Source organism: Oncorhynchus gorbuscha, unplaced genomic scaffold (assembly GCF_021184085.1).
Source record: "Oncorhynchus gorbuscha isolate QuinsamMale2020 ecotype Even-year unplaced genomic scaffold, OgorEven_v1.0 Un_scaffold_579, whole genome shotgun sequence".
Classification (NCBI taxonomy): Eukaryota; Metazoa; Chordata; class Actinopteri; order Salmoniformes; family Salmonidae; genus Oncorhynchus; species Oncorhynchus gorbuscha.
This window is the reverse complement of record NW_025745413.1, coordinates 202316-223261: the sequence shown is the minus strand read 5'-3', so window position 1 is coordinate 223261 and position 20946 is coordinate 202316. Positions and strand designations below refer to the sequence as shown.

Here is a 20946-nt window from a genome sequence, read left to right as displayed (position 1 = left end):
TCAGTCTTCTCCTTGTATGAGCTGAAAGTGTAGAGGGACGGCCAGGTCTTGGTAGATTTGCAATGGTCTGATACTCCTTCCATTTCAATATTATCGCTTGCACAGTGCTCATTAGGATGTTTAAAGCTTGGGAAATCTTTTTGTATCCAAATCCGGCTTTAAACTTCTTCACAACAGTATCTCGGACCTGCCTGGTGTGTTTCTTGTTCTTCATGATGCTCTCTGCGCTTTTAACGGACCTCTGAGACTATCACAGTGCAGGTGCATTTATACGGAGACTTGATTACACACAGGTGGATTGTATTTATCATCATTAGTCATTTAGGTCAACATTGGATCATTCAGAGATCCTCACTGAACTTCTGGAGAGAGTTTGCGGCACTGAAGGTAAAGGGGCTGAATAATTTTGCACGCCCAATTTTTCAGTTTTTGATTTGTTAAAAAAGTTTGAAATATCCAATAAATGTCGTTCCACTTCATGATTGTGTCCCACTTGTTGTTGATTCGTCACAAAAAAATACAGTTTTATATCTTTATGTTTGAAGCCTGAAATGTGGCAAAAGGTCGCAAAGTTCAAGGGGGCAGAATACTTTCGCAAGGCACTGTATATGACCCCCTTTCAAAGAGTCGCTCATTTATCACTTTCTTGCAGATATACAGTGCCTTCAGAAAGTGTTCATACCCCTTAACGTATTCCTCATTTTGTTTTCCTACAGCCTGAATTCCAAATGGATTAAATTATAGTTTTTTTATCATCTCACCCAGCTACAGACATAATGACAAAGTGAAAACATGTTTTAAATGTTTTTTTTCTTCAAATGTATTGAAAATTAAATACAGAAATATCTCATTTACATAAGTATTCACAATACATGTTAGAATCACCTTTGGCAGCGATTAAAGCTGTGAGTCTTTCTGGGTAAGTCTCCAAAAGCTTTGCACCCTTGGATTGTACCATATTTGCATTACCACAATATATACAGTACCAGCCATCAGGCCAATAGATGGCGCTGTTGCACTGTTGTAGCAGGAGAAACAGCAAGTTTTGGCCAAGCGCTCACCATTCTGCAGAATAAGGACCAGAACTTTACCGAGGTAAATGTGTCTGTTCTTTTACTATTACAGGTATGTAACAGAACTTTAAACGTTCAAATATATACACAATATGTAATACCATGCTATTTAACAACTTTGTCCAGATATTATCACGTTAGGAAAGGTTTTGTTTTGGCTTTGTGTCGAACTGAGTGAGAAGAACGTGATTTACATTGAGTATGTTAGCTTGATGCTAGTTGAGGTAAAAAAAACATTTACAAGTCACAAAGACTATGTTTACTGAGTAGCTGACTTGTACTGGATTTTGTCTAGGAGATTTTTTCTCAAGAATCCATTTGTTTGGGATTTCTGAGTTGGTTTTACATGTTATTGGTTGTTTTGTGTAAAATTGTGCTCACTAGCTGGTAAAGTGGCCGAGCACGCTCAGTCTGGTGGACTTTTAGTGCATACAGTGAGAGAGAGACGATTTTCTGGAGGTGCCACTATCTTAAAGCTGAATGTATTGTTGTCACTTTTCTATAGAGGTAGCGGTATATAGAGAAACATTCAGTTATTTATGGTTTCATATATAGGTGTTTCTATTGTATGAATGTGAAATACATTGTGGTTTTCATGTGAAACCGTACACTAAGACAGGGTTATTTGTGGAACATTTTTGAATTCTGCTTTAGGTAAAGTGCATTTATGTTGTGTAATTCACTTGTTTGATGTGAATATTTTCAAAGTACTAACAAGAAAATAGACAATTGAACAAGAGAAAAAAAATATTCTTCAAAATAAAGAAAGAGGCAGAACTTTGCAGACGTAAACATGTGTCTGTTCTTTTTACTATTGCAGGCCACCTCAGCTACACATGTACTCTGTCTGCACACGCATCCACGCATGCACATACACACGGACAAACACACACTAATGTTCTCTCTCTTGTGTTTGTCAGCAGTTCATCGTGGCCCTGTAGTTCGCCTCCTTCACCAAAGCTCTGGCAGGGACCTACATGAAGAGTGCCATCACTCAGAGAGACACTTTGACCTGTCCAGCTCTCTCATCGGACTCATAGACGGCAGCTTTGAGATGGGTTTCAACAATAACATTGAGTTGCTTGAGAATTCATGTAGTAAAAACCAGATACAGACTATGATCCATTTTTTTTGTGGTTCAATCAGAGTCTGCTCTCAATACTGTCCAGTTTTATAGTTGTTCCTATTAATTGGTTGACTGGCGTTTGTCCATGACTCTGTCAAACCCCTAACATTGTTTTATTTGATGCTATGTTGTTGCAGACTAGTATCCAAACTGATATGCCATTTTTAGTTTTAAAAAATAACAGTGTTTATAATTTGCTATTCCTGACTACTGCAGTGTTGTGGTTTCTTGCAGGTAACCTGCTGTTCCTGGCTGTGGTCAGCCATTTTGGGGCGAAGCTGCACCGACCCAGGTTCATTCCTATGGGCTGTTTCCTCATGGCTGTAGGATCCTTACATGCCTGCCGCACTTCTTCATGGGACGGTAAAACAACTGAAATACTTGTTAAACTTGAACTTGTAGAGATACTCCAATGCGGAGGATAGTTTCACTTCAGAAATAAAGAAAGTTGATTAATCCAGTTGATTAATCTCTTTTTTTTTTTTTTTTTTTTTAAATATATTTTTTATTTATTTATTTTTTTTTAACAACAAATCAATACATAAAGCACATGAGGGAACACAAGCATACATAGATTACAAACAATGGACAATCGAGCTAGGGGGTAAAATATCACATTACAATTACACAAGGACCTTAAGGGACATGCATATACTTACAATTCTAACAGCTTTTTTTGTTAGTAGAGCATTTAACTGTCTTAAAATACAGTTCAATTTCTTTTTGTAGGATATGAAAATGTGGATTTCTGTTTGTAAATTTACATTTGTGTATATGAAATTTGGCCAAAAGAATAATGAAATTAATTACATAAAAATGATTCCGCTTATTTCTATTGCATGTAAAGAATCCAAACAGTACATCTCTCCACAATAGTGTAAAATCTTCATAAATGTGTTCAATTATAAACCTACTGATGTCTTGCCACAGTTTTCTTACATGCATACAATGCCAAAAAAGATGCACAACTGTTTCTGGGTGGTCATTACAAAAGGAGCAATTTGAGTTGATGTTTTCCTTAAACTTCTTCATATAGTGGTTGGCAGGATAATATTTATGAATAATTTTAAAGGAAACTTCCTTAATTTTGTTAACAAGTAGGTATGTTTGTGGCAACATCCAAACTTTTTTCCAACAGATATTATCAATAAATCCATTCCAATAAGGCATGACATAAGGTATAGATACAACATCCTGCTGAAACAAGGATCGTATCGCTCTGTTGTTGAATGGACCAAAAGAGAAACAAATCTTTCCTACTGATGAGTCAACAGGGTCAATAGAAGGTAGGCTCTGAGGGTCAGGTCTTGACATGTTCCAGTTGATTCATCTCAGTTAACTTCGAACTAAAGTCCTGCGTAATTGGTCAGCTGCTTGATTATGTTTTGGGGCCATACATGTTAAGAGAAGGTATTAACTTGTTATGTGTAAGGGTTTTCTTCTGGTGAAAGAGAGGCGGACCAAAAATCAGCGTGGTGGTTATTCATGTTTAATTTATAAAGACACTATACATGAACAGACTAAACAAAACAAGAAAAGTGAAAACCTAACCAGTCCTATCTGGTGAAAACACAGAGACAGGAACAATCACCCACAAAACCCAACACAAAACAGGCTACCTTAATATGGTTCCCAATCGGAGACAATGACTAACCTGACCTGCCTCTGATTGAAAACCATATCAGGCCAAACATAGAAATAGACAAACCAGACACACAACATAGAATGCCCACCCAGCTCACGTCCTGACCAACACAAAAACAAGGAAAACACATACGAACGATGGTCAGAACGTGACATTATGGCTGCAATCCCGTTAACGGGATCAGTGTCATCAACAACCGCTGAATAGCATAGCGCTACATTCAATAAACATGACTAAAAAATATTTATATTCATGAAATCACAAGTGCAATATAGGAAAACACAGTTTAGCCTTTTGTTATTCCACAGGTCATGTCAGATTTTGAAATTATGCTTTACAGTTAAAACAATCCAAGTGTTTGTGTAAGTTTATCGATCGCTCGATAAAATATTAAGTACACTTAGCATCAAGTAGCTCGGTCACGAAAATCAGAAAAGCAATTAAATTAATCGTTTACCTTTGATCTTCGGATGTTTTCACTCACCAGACTCCTAGTTACACAACAAATGTTCTTTTTGTTCCATAACATTATTTTTATATCCAAAATACCTCCGTTTGTTTGGCGCATTATGTTCAGAAATCCACAGGAAAGAGCGGTCACGACAACGCAGACAAATTCCAAATAGTTTCCATAATGTCCACAGAAACATGTCAAACGTTTTTTATAATCAATCCCCAGGTTGTTTTTAAAATATATAATCGATAATATATCAACCGCAAATGTCTTTCACAGTAGGCGAGGGAAAAGCAATAGCTGTCCAAACTCTGTTGCGCAAGCAAAACTCATGTGACCACTTGAGGCGATGTTATCTTTCTGGCTCATTTTTCAAAATAAAAGCCTGAAACTATGTCTGAAGACTGTTGACACCATGAGGAAGCGATAGGAAAGGGAATCTGGTTGATATCCCTTTAAATTGAGCAAAGGGCGCCTATGGAATATGGAGTTTTCAAAATAGAAGCCACTTCCTGTTTTGATTTTCCTCAGAGTTTTGCCTGCAATATCAGTTCTGTTATACTCACAGACAATATTTGGACAGTTTTGGAAACTTTAGAGTGTTTTCTATCCAATACTAATAATACTATGCATATATTAGGAACTGAGACTGAGGAGCTGGCCGTTTACAATGGGCACCTTTTCATCCAAGCTACTCAATACGGCCCCTGCAGCCATAAAAAGTTTGGACAACAAAGGCAAGGTATTGGAGTGGCCATCACAAAGCCCTGACCTCAATCCTATAGAAAATGTGTGGGCAGAACTGAGAAAGCATGTGCGAGCAAGAAGGCCTACAAACCTGTCTCAGTTACACCAGCTCTGTCAGGAGGAATGGGCCAAAATTCACACAACTTATTGTGGGAAGCGTTTGGAAGGCTACCCGTAACGTTTGACCCAAGTTAAACAATTTAAAGGCAATGCTACCAAATACTAATTGAGTGTATGTAAACTTCTGACCCACTGGGAATGTGATGAAAGAAATACAAGCTGAAATAAATAAATCTCTCTATTATTCTGACATTTCACATTCTTAAAATAAAGTGGTGATCCTAACTGACCTAAAACAGGGGATTTTTACTAGGATTAAATTTCAGGAATTGTTAAAAACTTGAGTTTAAATGTATTTGGCTAAGGTGTATGTAAACTTCTGACTTCAACTGTATACAGTGTCTATATATATATAACTCAGCAAAAAAAGAAATGTCCTCTCACTGTCAATTGCGTTTATTTTCTGAGACATAAACTGAACCAGTTCCACAGAAATTTGACTAACAGAAATGGAATAATCAAAATCAATGGTCAAAATCAAAAGTAACAGTCAGTATCTGTTGTGGCCATCAACTGCATTAAGTACTGCAGTGCGTCTCCTCATGGACTGCACCAGATTTGCCAGTTCTTGCTGTACCGTGTTACCCCACTCTTCCAACTAGGTACCTGCAAGTTCCCAGACATTTCTGGGGGGAATGGCCCTCGCTCTCACCCTCCGATCCAACAGGTCCCAGATGTGCTCAATGGGATTGAGATCTGGGCTCTTCGCTGACCATGGCAGAACACCGATATTCCTGTCTTGCAGGAAATCATGCACAGAACGAGCAGTATGGCTGGTGGCATTGTCATGCTGGAGGGTCATGTCAGGATGAGCCTGCAGGAAGTGTACCACATGAGGGAGGAGGATGTCTTCCCTGTAATACACAGCGTTGAGACTGCCTGCAATGACAACAAGCTTAGTCCGATGAAGCTGTGACACACTGCGTCAGACCATGACGGACCCTCCACTTCCAAATCGATATCGCTCCAGAGTACAGGCCTCGGCGTAATGCTCATTCCTTCAACGATAAACGTAAATCTGACCATCACCCCTGGTGAGACGAAACCACGACTCGTCAGCGAAGAGCACTTTTTGGCAGTCCTTTCTGGTCCAGCGACGGTGGGTTTGTGCCCATAGGCGACGCTGTTGCCGGTGATGTCTAATGAGGACCTGCCTTCAACAGGCCTACAAGCCCTCAGTTCAGCCTCTCAGCTTATTGCGGAAAGTCTGAGCACTGATGTAGGGATTGTGCGTGGGAAACATGGGAAACAATGTTTAAACCCTTTACAATGAAGATCTGTGAAGTTGCTTGGATTTTTACAAATTATCTTTGAAAGACAGGGTCCTAAAAACGTTTTTTTTTTTTGCTGAGTTTATATATATGGGAATCAAAAAGCTTTCATTAATGTTCACCATGTGCTGATGTGCTCAGCACTGTAAACAGACCCCATTATGACATCACAATGTAACGGAAGCCTTGCCATGATATCATTGCTGGTTCCATCTGACAACCAAAATTTCATTTCATGATAGATCTCTCACAGAGATAGGTTAAGTTCTTATTTTGAGAGTGTTAATATTTATCATCAATGGCTTATCGAGGGAGAAAATCAAGTGAGTTTGACAAACTCCAGAAGGAGAACTCACAGATGAAGAGCGTCATCGAAAACCTGAGGAAGCAAAACATGGCTTTAAACCAACGGGATGACCAGAACAAGTTTTCAAGTTTTGTAAGGCTCATCAGTTTTTCAAACGTTTTTCCAAAAATATCACTGTTTATTTTGTGGTTTCATAGACATACAGTAGGCCTACATCCATAAAATCTTTAGCTTAAAAGTTTTTCATGACACACTGTAGAAACTATTTTGCCTTCACTTCTGCTATACATTTCATACTGTACCATTGTGATCCAGGGCTATCAGGAGAGCTACCCAATCGCAGAGGGCCATCGTGGCTTCATCAGTGATGCCAGACTTCTGCAGATGCAGAGAGCTGAGAGAGAGGCCATGGAAGCAAAGCAAAGAAAGATAAGTGCTATCCATGAGAATTATGTCCGGACTGCTCTCATCGGTGTTGGCAGCACCTTCGCGCACCACTTCGTCCCCTCTATTCAGTGTATTCCGAGGCCGAAAGCTCCACCGAGGCCTTTGCCACGAAGGCTTGAGCCCATAGCTCTGGCCCCACTGAAGAATGTGGTGGGGGTGGACGGAGCCCAAGTTCGACCCGGATCTCACTCTCTGGAGTCCATCCAGGTAAATAAGTCATTCAGCAGCAGTAGCGTGTGGCCTGTTCCCGTCCCTCCCACTGCAGCTCCTTCCAAGAGGGGCAAGAAGAAGAAAGGCAGGCGGGGAGTCAATGCCCTGAAAGTCCAGTCGGACCAGGGCTGTGCTGACAACAACGGACCCATTGACCTGATGGAGGAGGTGAGAGACATCGAGGCTCACCTGAAGGAGGAGGACTGGAAGGTAGCATGGACTTTGAATTTATTGTAAATGTGAAAATTTGCAGTTTAGAATTATACTTGGACTGATATATTGCCAAAACAGATAGTGGTTCCATGTCTTAAAATCAAATCAATCACATGTGCCGAACACAACAAGTGTAGACCTTTACCGTGAAACCAACAGTGCAGTTCAAGAAGAGTTAAGAAAATATTTACAAAATAAACTAAAGTAAAAAGTAATAATAATTAAAGTAACACAATGACATAACAATAACGAGGCTAAATACAGGGGGTTTCGGTTTAAACAGCATGATAGAATAGATCCTAGAATACAGGATCCCTCTGTATTAGTTTATGTATATACTAGTTCTATATGTATTTCTATGATGGGAGCATTCTTTTCTGGTCTACACCAAAGGTGGTACATGAGGTGAAGGCCATGGGCAGGAGAAGTTTGGGCTCGGCCATGTCCACGGGGGAAATAGCCACCAGCTCTCTGGGAAGCCTGAGCTCAGTGGATATGAACACCCCTGCGGAGCTCCGTGACTACTTGGATGTCGGGACCCCGGTCAAGTCGCTTGACAGCCCACCCAGGCCTGCTCCCCCTCCTACCAAGCCCAGGAGCAGACAGACTCGGCCTATAAGGTTCCTTAGCCTGCCACCGGCTCAGGTCAGTCCCTCTCATGTATTCACATGAATGTAAATAAGACAGGGAGATGAAGCTAGGTAGAGTGATAGAAAGACAGTAGGAAGGGAAGGGACACATGGCTTTAGCCCAAGGATAAGATATTTTTCCACACTTGATTTGCCTGTCAAGGCTAATTGGACCCTGTTTCTGAGCAGGGAGAGCACCAAAAATATATGTGCTAAATTAAAAATTATATAATAATGAACTAGTGTTAAAAGCTACAAACAGATATGGAAATTAGTAAATACATAAATAAATAAATACATACAGTTCATAGAGAGATAGATGTCTGCTGTCAACCCATAGACAAGATGGCAGCCAGTGAGCCAAAGGGTCAAATTAAGAACCAGGCCAGATTGCAGCCCCTGTCCAACCCAGAGCAGGCCCTGACTAAGACCTTCAAGCTGCTCCACTCTGCCTCTGATGACTGGTGAGCATTCACTGTAGACAAGACCAATGGAGCTAGGCTAAAGGAAGCACAGTGTAGTGTCCTTGGAAAAGTAGATTTGAGCTACAGAGCGTAGAAACTTCTGAAATTAAGAGACCAGAGTCCTAATTGATGAACATCATTATAATGTTTTTGGAAAATGTTGTGGAAAATGCTTACGTTTCTTTCACTGAATTGCAGGGAGAAGAAGATCGAGGGCTTGACCTTTCTCCGTGTGATGGCTCAGAACCACATGGACATACTGATGCCTAAACTCCATGATATCTGCCTTGCCATTATAAATGAGGTAGCTGTATTCATTCACTGCCCTATTCATTCATCTGCACAAATTTGCTTTCTTTGGAGAACAACATTTGGAGAACAAGTCAAATTATTGTGTCATGTTTCTGATGTTCGTGGGTTGTTCTGCTCAACATTAATAGCTGGTCATGTGCGTGTTATTATGATTCAGGTGAAGAACCTGCGCTCTGCAGTGTCCTGTGCTGCCATGGCCACACTGGGTGACATGTACGTCCACCTCCAGAGGGCCATGGACAGTGAGGTGGAGGGGACGGCACGCGTGCTGCTGCACAAAGCCAGCGAGGCCAACGCCTTCATCCGGCAGGGCGCCAACTTTGCCCTGGGTCACATGGTGCATAGCTGCACCCCTACACGTGTCATGAATGCCCTGCTGGTCGGTGGGCTGAGGTAAAGAGGGAGAGGGGTCAATTAACACTCACTAAGGGGTAGATCCGGACTTCCACTAATTATCCCATTATCCAAGCCTCAAAATTGAGAATATTGAAATAGTGCTAGTTTTGAATTAACTGCCTTTTTCATCAGCATGCTAGGTTATTCCACAACACTTCCGGCAGCAACTCACCCCAACGCTAGACGTCACATTTGAATGGAATCAAATTTTTTTGTTATGTCTTATACTTCCTTGTGTTGTGTACTTCTTATTTTACCATTGCGTTATTTAGATTATTTTTAGCCCTTGGTGGAGAGGTACTGTCTACTGATGTGTGCTAGCCTTTGGGGAGTAACAAGTCATTTAAAGTATATATAGTGAACACTTTAGATTAGGGGCTATTAGTGAGGCACTGAGGTATTCGTAAGTACATGTACTCACATTCATAAATGCACTCATTAATAAATACACCATTTGTGACATTTATAAATACATTTATAAATATGTATATAAATGGTGAGTCAAACCATTAATCAACCATTAACAAATGCCTTGACAGTAACTCCTTTATAACTGGTTTATAGTACATTAGTAGTACATTATTAATCATTTACAAATTGTGAACATACTATGATCAAACACCTTATTAATTATCTGATAAATCATGAACAAATCATTTAAAATGGCGTTTTTAAATGTGTAAATAACTATTTATAGATTTCATATTGACATTTACAAAGGTAGGAATAATGATTCATAAATGGTAAGTAAATGATTTACAAACAGTTTATAAATGGTATATTAAGGGACCTTAATATAAAGTCTTACCGAACATTTTCATCCATCAATGAGACTTCATCAATACAATCCATTATCATTCATCTCCTAACTCATGTATCTCTATGACATGTAACTGATGTGCTCTGTTTTTCCTTCCTTAGCCACCGTAACGCTGCGGTGAGGAGCTGCACTGCTCAGCACCTGGAGAGACTGGCTGAGGTCATGGGGACGGCTCGTCTCCTGTCGGGGAAGAAAGACCTCACTGACCGTTTCTTGATTGCCGTCAGTAAACTGGCTGTGGACCCTTCACAGGAAGTCAGGTGGGAAGTTCCTCCTGTAAAGTAGCTTGCTTCAACATAACAGTTAAGGCCGACATTCAATCCATGGCTCGCTATAGCACTAGATCGCCGACAATGCAGCTTTTAAAGGTAATTTAGTCTTGAGTCAACATCTGCAGCGTTTACCACGAATACAAATTGAAATTGACTTTAAAAGCCACATTGTCGTCTGTCTACAGCATCTATGCTAAAAGGTGCCATGGATTGAATTGCGGATTTTAGGTATTCCAAAACAACCACAGGTTCTCTTGGAGGGGAATAGTAATTGAAAACAAAAAGGAAAAATTATAAACACAAATAAGTGCTACGTGGCATAGGAAAATCCAAGTCCAGGCCCCCATGTGGGTTTGAAAGTTAAAAAGCCAAAAGCTTAGCCGGGAAGTTTGGCAGGGAGGGATGTTCTTCTCCCATCGCCAACTAGCGACCTCCTGTGGTGGGCGGGGTGCAATGCACGCTGACATGGTCGCCAGGTGTATGGTGTTTCCTCCGACACATTGGTGCTTCCAGGTTAAGCGGGCATTGTGTCAAGAAGCAGTGCGGCTTGGCTGGGGTTGTGTTTCGGAGGACGCATGGCTCTCGACCTTCGCCTCTCCAGAGTCCTTACGGGAGTTGCAGCAATGGGACAAGATTGTAAATACCTATTGGATACCACGAAATTGGGGTAAAAATTACAAATGTAAATGAGTCCAAATAGTCAGTACCTGATTCAGTTTCCTTCCATCTGTTTGGTGCCTAATGAAGACAACCCTACTTGATCACAATGGTCTGAGCCAAGTGTTGTGCAGATTCGCTAAGATTTTCATAATAACGAAAGGTTAGAACCCAGTTGTTATATTGTTGAGATGATTTGTAGATCCGGTCATGCGGTACATTGCTCAAACTGACCCTCTTGCAAATTCTACCTAATGTATGTCTTATTTTTTTCTCAGGTTGCCATTAATTGAGTACTGTTTTTAATCACAGACAGCAGAAATGATTTGATATGTTGCACGTTTGAGATGATATTCATATCTTTTGTCCACAGGCATCATGGTCGCAATATCTTGAGCAACATGGCCACCAATGGCGACTTTCCTAAAATGTGGGACAAATTCGCTCCGAGGAAAGAGAGAGAATCCCTGAGGGAGGTCATCTCAAAGGTTAACCTCAAAGAAAGGTACATTCTCTCTGGATGATTAGAAGAAGTGTAACAAATGAGCTGATATGATTACAGAAATCCAATCCCACTGGGCACAGACATCAGATCAATGTCTAGTTTTGATTTAAATTTGGGAACTCAACCAAAATGTGAAATCAACCAAAAATGCTGGTTAAAAGTTGGGTAAAAAAAATCCAATTGAGTTTTCAGCGTTGATTTACCGTCATCACATAGATTTTCTTGTTGTTGAAATGAGGTGGAAAAGTTTATTCAACCAGTTTTGGCCCAAAGGGATGAATTTAATATACTTGTCACAACTCTTACCGAAGGTGGCTCCCCTACCCGTTCGGGTGGCGCTCGGCGGTCGTCATCACCGGCCTACTAGCTGCCACTGATTCTTTCCTCCCCCTCCTTGTCTGTTTATTGGTTACACCTGTTGTGTATTTGCTGATTAGTTGGGCTTTATTAGCCAGCCGGCCCGCCTGCTCTTTGTGCGGGATTGTTTTGTGTAACTTGTGTGCACTTCTGTGGGTTACGTGTTTCCCATTTTGTGGGTTTAGCTAGACAGTTTAAGTCCCCGTGTTTGGGGCGCTGTTTTGTTGTACGCCCTGTGTTTTCGTGGGGTTGGCTTATGTTCGCCGTTTTGTACATTAAATTAGCACTACCCTGAACTCTCTGCTTCCTGCGCCTGACTTCTCACCCACTACACCCAGAACGTTACAATACTGTAAGATTATATCTTTCTGTTTTTTTCAACAGGAATATCTGAATCATCCCCAACTTGACTATATTGTATGTAAATATTTGCACATTTCCCAACTTGACTATTATCCCCTCCAGTCCCCAAACTCCAATATTTTCTCTCATTCTAAGAAATTTGACACTATCATCCAACCCCCATGTAAATGCATCTTTAAACTGCATATGAACCACATTCAAAGCACTAAATTACCTTTCCTCGAAGCTCCTATCTGATCTACCAGCTCAATAGTGGTCTACTGAAACCATACTCACCATCTCAGGGGGTGCTCAGATCATCAACCACTGACCTCCACACCATCCTCAAAACCAGCAGTCCTCTTTTGGAGACAGATTGGTCAGTGCTCCTGTATAGCACCAACATTGTGGATTTTCATCCAATACTTCTGGACTATGGGAACATTCTTTGGACAATAAAATTTGGTAAAATGGAAGCTGGCTACAGTCTCAGTTTTATCCTCCAAGACAGTGTGAGGATGTGTAACAACAATACCTGTGGTTTAACTTGATGATCAGGGCCAGATTACCGAATGGGCACGCAGGGCATCTGCCCTATGGGCCCCGACCTCCAGGGAATATCATCATAACATCCAAAACTAAAACAATTGTGGATGTATATTACAGTACGTGGACGTTTTACAATTCGTGAGCTCGTTTCATAGTTTAGAGCCATGTTATATATAAATGTGTGCATATTTTGTAGAAATTCCTGAGCATTTAAACATTTTTAGTGGGGATGTTGTATATCAATTTTCTTACTGGTGCTCTTCCATGCAGTCCTTAGGAGGAGTGCGTCACTTGAGTAGGTTGAGTCACTGACGTGATCTTCCTTTTTGGGTTGTGCCGTGGCGGAGATCTTTGTGGGCTATACTCGGCCTTGTCTCAGGATGGTAAGTTGGTGGTTGAAGATATCCCTCTAGTGGTGTGGGGTTATATCCTTCCTGTTTGGCCCTGTCCGGGGGTATCATCAGATGGGGCCACAGTGTCTCCTGACCCCTCCTGTCTCAGCCTCCAGTATTTATGCTGCAGTAGTTTGTGTCGGGGGGCTAGGGTCAGTTTGTTATATCTGGAGTACTTCTCCTGTCTTATCCGGTGTCCTGTGTGAATTTGAGTATGCTCTCTCTAATTCTCTCTTTCTCTCTTTCTCTCGGAGGACCTGAGCCCGAGGACCATTCCTGAACTCTCTAGAGACAGCAGGAGTGGTAGAGATACTCTTAATGATCGGCTATGAAAAGCCAACTGACATTTACTCCTAAGGTGCTGACTTGCTTCACCCCCGACAACTAATTGTGTTTATTATTATTTGACCATGCTGGTCATTTATGAACATTTGAACATCTTGGCCATGTTCTGTTATAATCTCCACCCGGCACAGCCAGAGGAGGACTGGCCACCCCTCATAGCCTGATTCCTCTCTAGGTTTCTTCCTAGGTTTTGGCCTTTCTAGGGAGTTTTTCCCTAGCCACCGTGCTTCTACACCTGCATTGCCTGCTGTTTGGGGTTTTAGGCTGGGTTTCTGTACAGCACTTTGAGATATCAGCTGATGTACAAAGGGCTATAAAAATACATTTGATTTGATTTGACAGACCCCACACTCATCGCTAGAGATTGAATTTCAGACTCCCTCCACTGAACCCCTCAACACACCGAAAGAGATTACGATATACCCCCTTAGAGGAAGCCGGAACAGGTTAACTCCCTCCACCATCACAAAGACACAGAGGAGGAGGAACTATCCAACACCCAGGGAGAGAGAACGAGTGACCTCAGTCGAACACAGCCAGAAAGAGGAGGTGGAAGAGGTGTTAGATAGAGGATGTGAGCAAGAAAGAGCAGAAGGCTTCTGATCAGCCAAATGGCAGGTAGAGGGAGAGGTCATAGTGATTCACACCCACAGAGAGAAAGACAACCCACACAACCTCTTGGTTGAGATGAACCGCACAGAGTTAGAGGCAGAGGGCTTTCAGCGCTAGCCAGTCAGCCTGCCTGCTCTGATCCTCAAGTCAATTGTATTTAAATTCATGTTCATTAAAGATTTTTATTCAATAATTGAAAAGTCCCATTTACTTAATGATCATTTTTCACTGTCTTCAACCCTCAAGAACCAGGGTTAGTCTGGGTCACCCTTTTACTGGGCAAACACAACTTGCATATCATTATAGACTAGGCCGAAACATTAATATTTTAACCTTGCCTGAATCAAACAATGCATTTTTTTATAGTGAGCAAGAGTTGCGCTTTTTCCTTTTCTATGATGATTATCACATTTTTGGTTGCACCTCAACTCTCAACTTTGGTTGAGCGCCCTCTGGTTTTGTTGTCAAATAATACATGTATTTTTTTAATGTACAAAGTCAATTATTCAAAGCATTAAAATTGTGATGTTTCCCACTTATTTACACAACCTACTCCACACTTACAAAGTGAAAGTTTATAGAAATTCTGAAATTAAGTAGTAAACAGAAGAAAAGCAGAATTGAGTCCAATTATAATGGAAATAATTTAATGGTCTATGGTTCAATCCCATTTCTGAAGGTCTGATGAATAATTAATATTGTTCCTCCTCTTCCTTGTGGCAGGCGCAGCAGCACACTGCCCTCCAAAGCCTGCAAAATAATCGCTGGACTGCCCCTTTCCTAAGCTCTGCATGGAACATCCAGTGGCACGTCCTTGGTGACGTGTTGAGTGACATCCGGGATGACCACAGCAACATCCTTTGGAAAGGGAAAAAAGAGGATCAGGATGTAAACAAATGCAAACCGTAGCTTCTTAACACTGGCCAGTTGAAAGGTTCTGCTAAGATGTCATGACAAACGGCACCTGTCAGAGTGCTCTCTAAGTGTTACCCACCTGCTTGGATGTCAGCTGGCAGAGTGTCGAAGACGGCCATCGTGAGAGACCTTTCTTCAGGTGTGACATGCTCAATTGATCCTATTTGTACTGAAATTTGATCTTTTCACTGCTGCTACTCGTGTTTTACAGACGCACGTTTGAGTGGGTTTTCTGCAGTGGCACATGTTGACACATTATGGAGAATCCATATGCTGCAAACCAGCACGACTATTAGGCATCAACTATAGACGAGTTTCACTCACTATTGCAGTTTGGAGTTAGTTATGGGGCATACTTGAACTCTTTAAGGGAACATGAACCTTTCTATTCCTGCAAATTATGACTAATAACCCTAATAAAATTTTACGAGATGGGTTTTTGAATGTAGTACTGTATTTTCATTGAAACGGCAGATTTGTATGTCACACAAAAATGTATGTAATGCTTCCCACAAAGAAATGATTTTACTATTTTGTTTCAAATGGTCCCTCTGGCATGCATATTTCTGTATGATTTAACACATGTTTGAATCCCACTTCCTTGATATTTTGAAGTTCATTTTAGTCCTCCTTGCATGTTTTGTTCCATACCTGTGCCTTGGAGAAAACAACTATAGCCCTCCAAGTCTAATACGCTATACAAAACAGCATCCTACAGTGTTAACTTATTAACTCTTTTGAACTCTTCAGATCTTAACCTGAAGAATGTTAATATATTACCCTAAGTCAAACTGGTTTTGGTGTCTTAGACACAAAAGGTTGTTTTCTCCTCATAGTAAAAACACTGTTTCATTTACATTTACATTTAAGTCATTTAGCAGACGCTCTTATCCAGAGCGACTTACAAATTGGTGCATTCACCTTATGGCGTCCAGTGGAACAGTCACTTTACAATAGTACATCTAAATCTTAAAGGGGGGAGTGAGAAGGATTACTTATCCTATCCTAGGTATTCCTTAGAGGTGGGGTTTCTGCTTTCATGGTTTGGATTAAAAACTCTGGGTATTTGTTACGTAGAACTTTGTGTTTCTTGGGGGGGGAAAGAAATACTTAGCTCTACTGCTGTCTGTGTAGAGGCCTAGTTAGAATTGTATTGCAATGACAGGTGAAGTGCTTGTTGAAATCATGCTGCCTTGCTGCTCATTCCTTAAAGTACTATTACCAACGAATACCTGTTTGTCTGTAGCCATAGCTGTTCTTAACCTGTTCAACTCTGACGCCCTCTGGTGGCATTTTATAAACGATGCATAATATTGTATACTGCCCTCATAAAGTACATTTCAGTCCTTACAGAAACATGCTTAGGGAAAGGGGAATACCTAGTCAGTTGTACAACTGAATGTATTCAACTAAAATGTGTCTTACGCATTTAACCCGACCACTCTGAATCAGAGATGTGCGGGGTCTGCCTTAATCGACATTCACGTCATCGGCGCCCGGGGACCAGTGGGTTAACTCCCTTGCTCAGGGGCAGAACGACAGTTAAGTACTGTTAGAAAGCTAAGAACTGTGGGATTCTGATAAGCGTCAGAAACAATGTGACTATTATAGAGCCCGAGATAGGGGGGAGGTCCCAATTGTCAGTTGTTGGGGAATAAGAGATTTGAAAGTCTAGGTTCGACATGAAATATGTAACCAATTACTCTCTCTAAACATGTGCACATTTCCATAGGAACAGAGACATTTTAAAAGTGCGGGGTTTGTGCAACGTTTATCGTTTGACAGGATATACACATGAGAAGAAAGCTGAAGTATCTATCCATACATTGATGTAAATATTCCCTTGTCTGATTCCCAGTTAGTCCACTCGCTAGCAGTCGGAGATCACATGAGTTCCCACTTGAAACCAGTTGCGTCTGGATCCTGCCATTTCCTAATGAGCCGCCCCCAGGTGGTGAGGGTAGGCAACAATTTGTAACTGGATCCTGGACTTCCTGACAGGCCGTCCCAGGTGGTGAGGGTAGGCAACATCATATCCTCCATGCTGACCCTCAACACGGGGACCCCTCAGGGGTGCCTGCTTAGTCCCTTCCTGTACTCCATGTTTACCTGCGGCTCCAACACCATCATTAAGTTTGCCAATGACACGATTGTGGTAGGGCCTGATCACCAACGACGATGAGACAGCCTATAGGGAGGAAGTCATAGACTTCAAAGAGTGTTTACTATTTTTCTGGAGGGCCACAATGTGTAGTAATCTTTGGCCAAACCAGGCACACTAGAGTCTATGGAGCGATCTGATGTTGAACTTGAAATTCAGTTTATGTTGGCCCTAATATCACTCCTTAACATTCTAGCTATATCTCTTGGTTAATGCCTGGTTGGAAAAAAATGAAAAAGACTAGCTCCTAAAGACATGATGGGCCACTACTTGGGTAGAAGCACTATATGGTCCTGTAGCCTACTTTGTCACATGTAAACAAGTTTAGGATGCCAAATGTTACCAAACATCCTATGCTTCCATTAGTCCCAGTCAAACGTATCTTGACCTTTATCAACCCTACTGCATATGCCCTTTAGCTTTCATTTCAATTTCATTTTATTGTACTTTGTTTGGGACGGCACAAGACAAAATTATTATGATTTTATCATAACAATGGAATTTTACTTCTCTGTTGCTCAATACTGTATGCTATTCGCACACAGTTGTCTGTTGTAGATCTGGAACCACTGACAGAATAGGGGAGTATCTGTGGCCACATGATAAAACACTAGTCTGGCATCAGTAGTCTGAAAATAGGAGGAAACTAGTTGGACATGTACATCAACATATGGCAGTTGACATTAATATTGTCAAAAACTCATCCTAGATGTCTCACACTTTTTGAATGAACTTGTGCCTTTGGCCAGGATCCAATTTTCCCACGGAGCTGGTGTGTAAAGGACCATATAAAATCATCTGAATGAGGCTTATTCATGATTCAGTGGGATTATAGCATAGTTGAATTCCATTTAATTTGCAATGAGTTTAAGAAATTAATGGAAAGCCATGTACTGATTGTATTTGTATGTTATGAATCGCTACTTGAATATGTACAAAAACAGTTTGTTGATTTAGTGTGTCAGTTTTGTGGAGGTCCAAAATGAATGTAAAATCCAGACAGTTGAGGAATGACATGCAGTATGACATGAGCGATACCAAAAACATAGCTACTGCAGTCAGTTTACAACCAGGAGTTTTTCTTTTTTAAGTTTGTTTATTGCTTAAACACACATTTTAACACAGCATAAACCAATAATGATCAAATTAGAAATCAAAGCAGTGGTAGGTTTTATGGGGAAAACATTCAATCAAATCACATACACATGGTTAGCAGATGTTAATGCGAGTGTAGCGAAATGCTTGTGCTTCTAGTTCCGACCGTGCAGTAATATCTAACAAGTAATCTAACAATTTCACAACTACCTCATACACACAAGTGTTAAGGAATGAATAAGAATATGTACATATAAATATATGGATGAGCAATGGCCAAACGGCATAGGCAAGATGCAGTAGATGGTATAGAGTACAGTATATACATATGAGATGAGTAATATAAGGTATGTAAACATTATATAAAGTGGCATTGTTTAAAGTGACTGTCATGTTTTGTCATTGATTATCATGTCTTGTCCCTGTGCTTCCCCTTCTATTTGTTTCCCTCTGCTGGTCTTATTAGGTTCTTTCCCTCTTTCTATCCCTCTCTCTCCCCCTCCCTCTCTCCCTCTCTCGCTCTCTCTCTATCGTTCCGTTCCTGCTCCCAGCTGTTCCTCATTCTCCTAACTACCTCATTTACTCTTTCACACCTGTCCCCTATTTTGCCCTCTGATTAGAGTCCCTATTTCTCCCTGTTTTCCGCTTCTGTCCTTGTCGGATCCTTGTTTGATGTTTGCTGTTCTATGTCCTCGTTCCGTCCTGTCATGTTTTTTGCCTTCTTCAGATGCTGCGTGTGAGCAGGTGTCTAGATTTACATTTACATTTAAGTCATTTAGCAGACGCTCTTATCCAGAGCGACTTACAAATTGGATCAGCTACGGCCTGCGCCTTCCCGAAGCGACCTGCAGTCTGTGGTCGCATCTTCAGTTGTTCCCCTCTACTGACTAGAGGGTTTCAGTATTCCTGTTTTGACTTGGAATAAACTCTGTTTCTGTAAAGTCGCTTTTGGGTCCTCATTCACCTGCATAACAGAAGGATCCGACCAAGAATGGACCCAGCGACTACGGATTCTCGCAACACTGCCGTTGAGATCCAGGGAGCTATGCTCGGCAGACACGAGCAGGAATTGTCTGCTGCTCGTCATGCCGTTGAGACCCTGGCCGCTCAGGTCTCCGACCTCTCAGGACAGTTTCAGAGTCTTCGTCTCGTGCCACCAGCTACTTCCTGGTCTTCCGAGTCTCCGGAACCTAGGGTTAATAACCCACCATGTTACTCTGGGCAGCCCACTGAGTGCCGCTCCTTTCTCACCCAGTGTGATATTGTGTTCTCTCTCCAGCCCAACACATACTCTAGAGAGAGCTCGGATCGCCTACGTCATATCACTCCTTACTGGTCGGGCTCGGGAGTGGGGCACAGCTATCTGGGAGGCAAGGGCTGAGTGTACTAACGATTATCAGAACTTTAAAGAGGAGATGATACGGGTTTTTGATCGTTCAGTTTTTGGGAAGGAGGCTTCCAGGGCCCTGGCTTCCCTATGTCAAGGTGATCGATCCATAACGGATTACTCTATAGAGTTTCGCACTCTTGCTGCCTCCAGTGACTGGAACGAGCCGGCGTTGCTCGCTCGTTTTCTGGAGGGACTCCACGCTGAGGTTAAAGATGAGATTCTCTCCCGGGAGGTTCCTTCCAGCGTGGACTCTTTGATTGCACTCGCCATCCGCATAGAACGACGGGTAGATCTTCGTCACCGAGCTCGTGGAAGAGAGCTCGCGTTAACGGTGTTCCCCCTCTCTGCATCTCAACCATCTCCTCCCACCGGCTCAGAGACTGAGCCCATGCAGCTGGGAGGTATTCGCATCTCGACTAAGGAGAGGGAACGGAGAATCACCAACCACCTTTGCCTCTATTGCGGTTCTGCTGGACATTTTGTCATTTCATGTCCAGTAAAAGGCCAGAGCTCATCAGTAAGCGGAGGGCTACTGGTGAGCGCTACTACTCAGGTCTCTCCATCAAGATCCTGTACTACGTTGTCGGTCCATCTACGCTGGACCGGTTCGGCAGCTTCCTGCAGTGCCTTGATAGACTCTGGGGCTGAGGGTTGTTTTATGGACGAAGCATGGGCTCGGAAACATGACATTCCTCTCAGACAGTTAGGGGAGCCCACGCCCATGTTCGCCTTAGATGGTAGTCTTCTCCCCAGTATCAGATGTGAGACACTACCTTTAACCCTCACAGTATCTGGTAACCACAGTGAGACCATTTCCTTTTTGATTTTTCGTTCACCTTTTACACCTGTTGTTTTGGGTCATCCCTGGCTAGTATGTCATAATCCTTCTATTAATTGGTCTAGTAATTCTATCCTATCCTGGAACGTTTCTTGTCATGTGAAGTGTTTAATGTCTGCTATCCCTCCTGTTTCTTCTGTCCCCTCTTCTCAGGAGGAACCTGGTGATTTGACAGGAGTGCCGGAGGAATATCATGATCTGCGCACGGTCTTCAGTTGGTCCAGAGCCAACTCCCTTCCTCCTCACCGGTCGTATGATTGTTGTATTGATCTCCTTCCGGGG

At 41.9% G+C, this 20946-nt stretch overlaps 1 protein-coding gene across 8 annotated transcripts; it reads left to right on the top strand.

Moving 5' to 3' along the window:
• The first annotated feature begins 1079 nt into the window (after positions 1-1079).
• On the top strand, positions 1080-15615 carry LOC124018767 (TOG array regulator of axonemal microtubules protein 1-like). Of its 8 annotated transcripts, XR_006835680.1 has the most exons (8): positions 8125-8258; positions 8583-8706; positions 8905-9010; positions 9176-9411; positions 10336-10494; positions 11537-11668; positions 12410-13299; positions 13563-13757. XR_006835680.1 is itself a non-coding variant. In XM_046334121.1 (7 exons), the coding sequence occupies exons 2-7, from the start codon at positions 8588-8590 to the stop codon at positions 15047-15049; spliced, it is 813 nt and encodes a 270-aa protein (XP_046190077.1). In that variant the 5' UTR covers positions 8125-8258; positions 8583-8587; the 3' UTR covers positions 15050-15615. The 8 variants fall into 8 exon arrangements, 7 of the variants coding, with proteins under 7 accessions (XP_046190076.1, XP_046190075.1, XP_046190074.1 ...); XM_046334121.1 differs by lacking the exons at positions 12410-13299; positions 13563-13757 and adding an exon at positions 14989-15615; XM_046334123.1 differs by lacking the exon at positions 12410-13299 and having other exon boundaries at positions 13563-13700.
• Positions 15616-20946: the final 5331 nt, after the last annotated feature.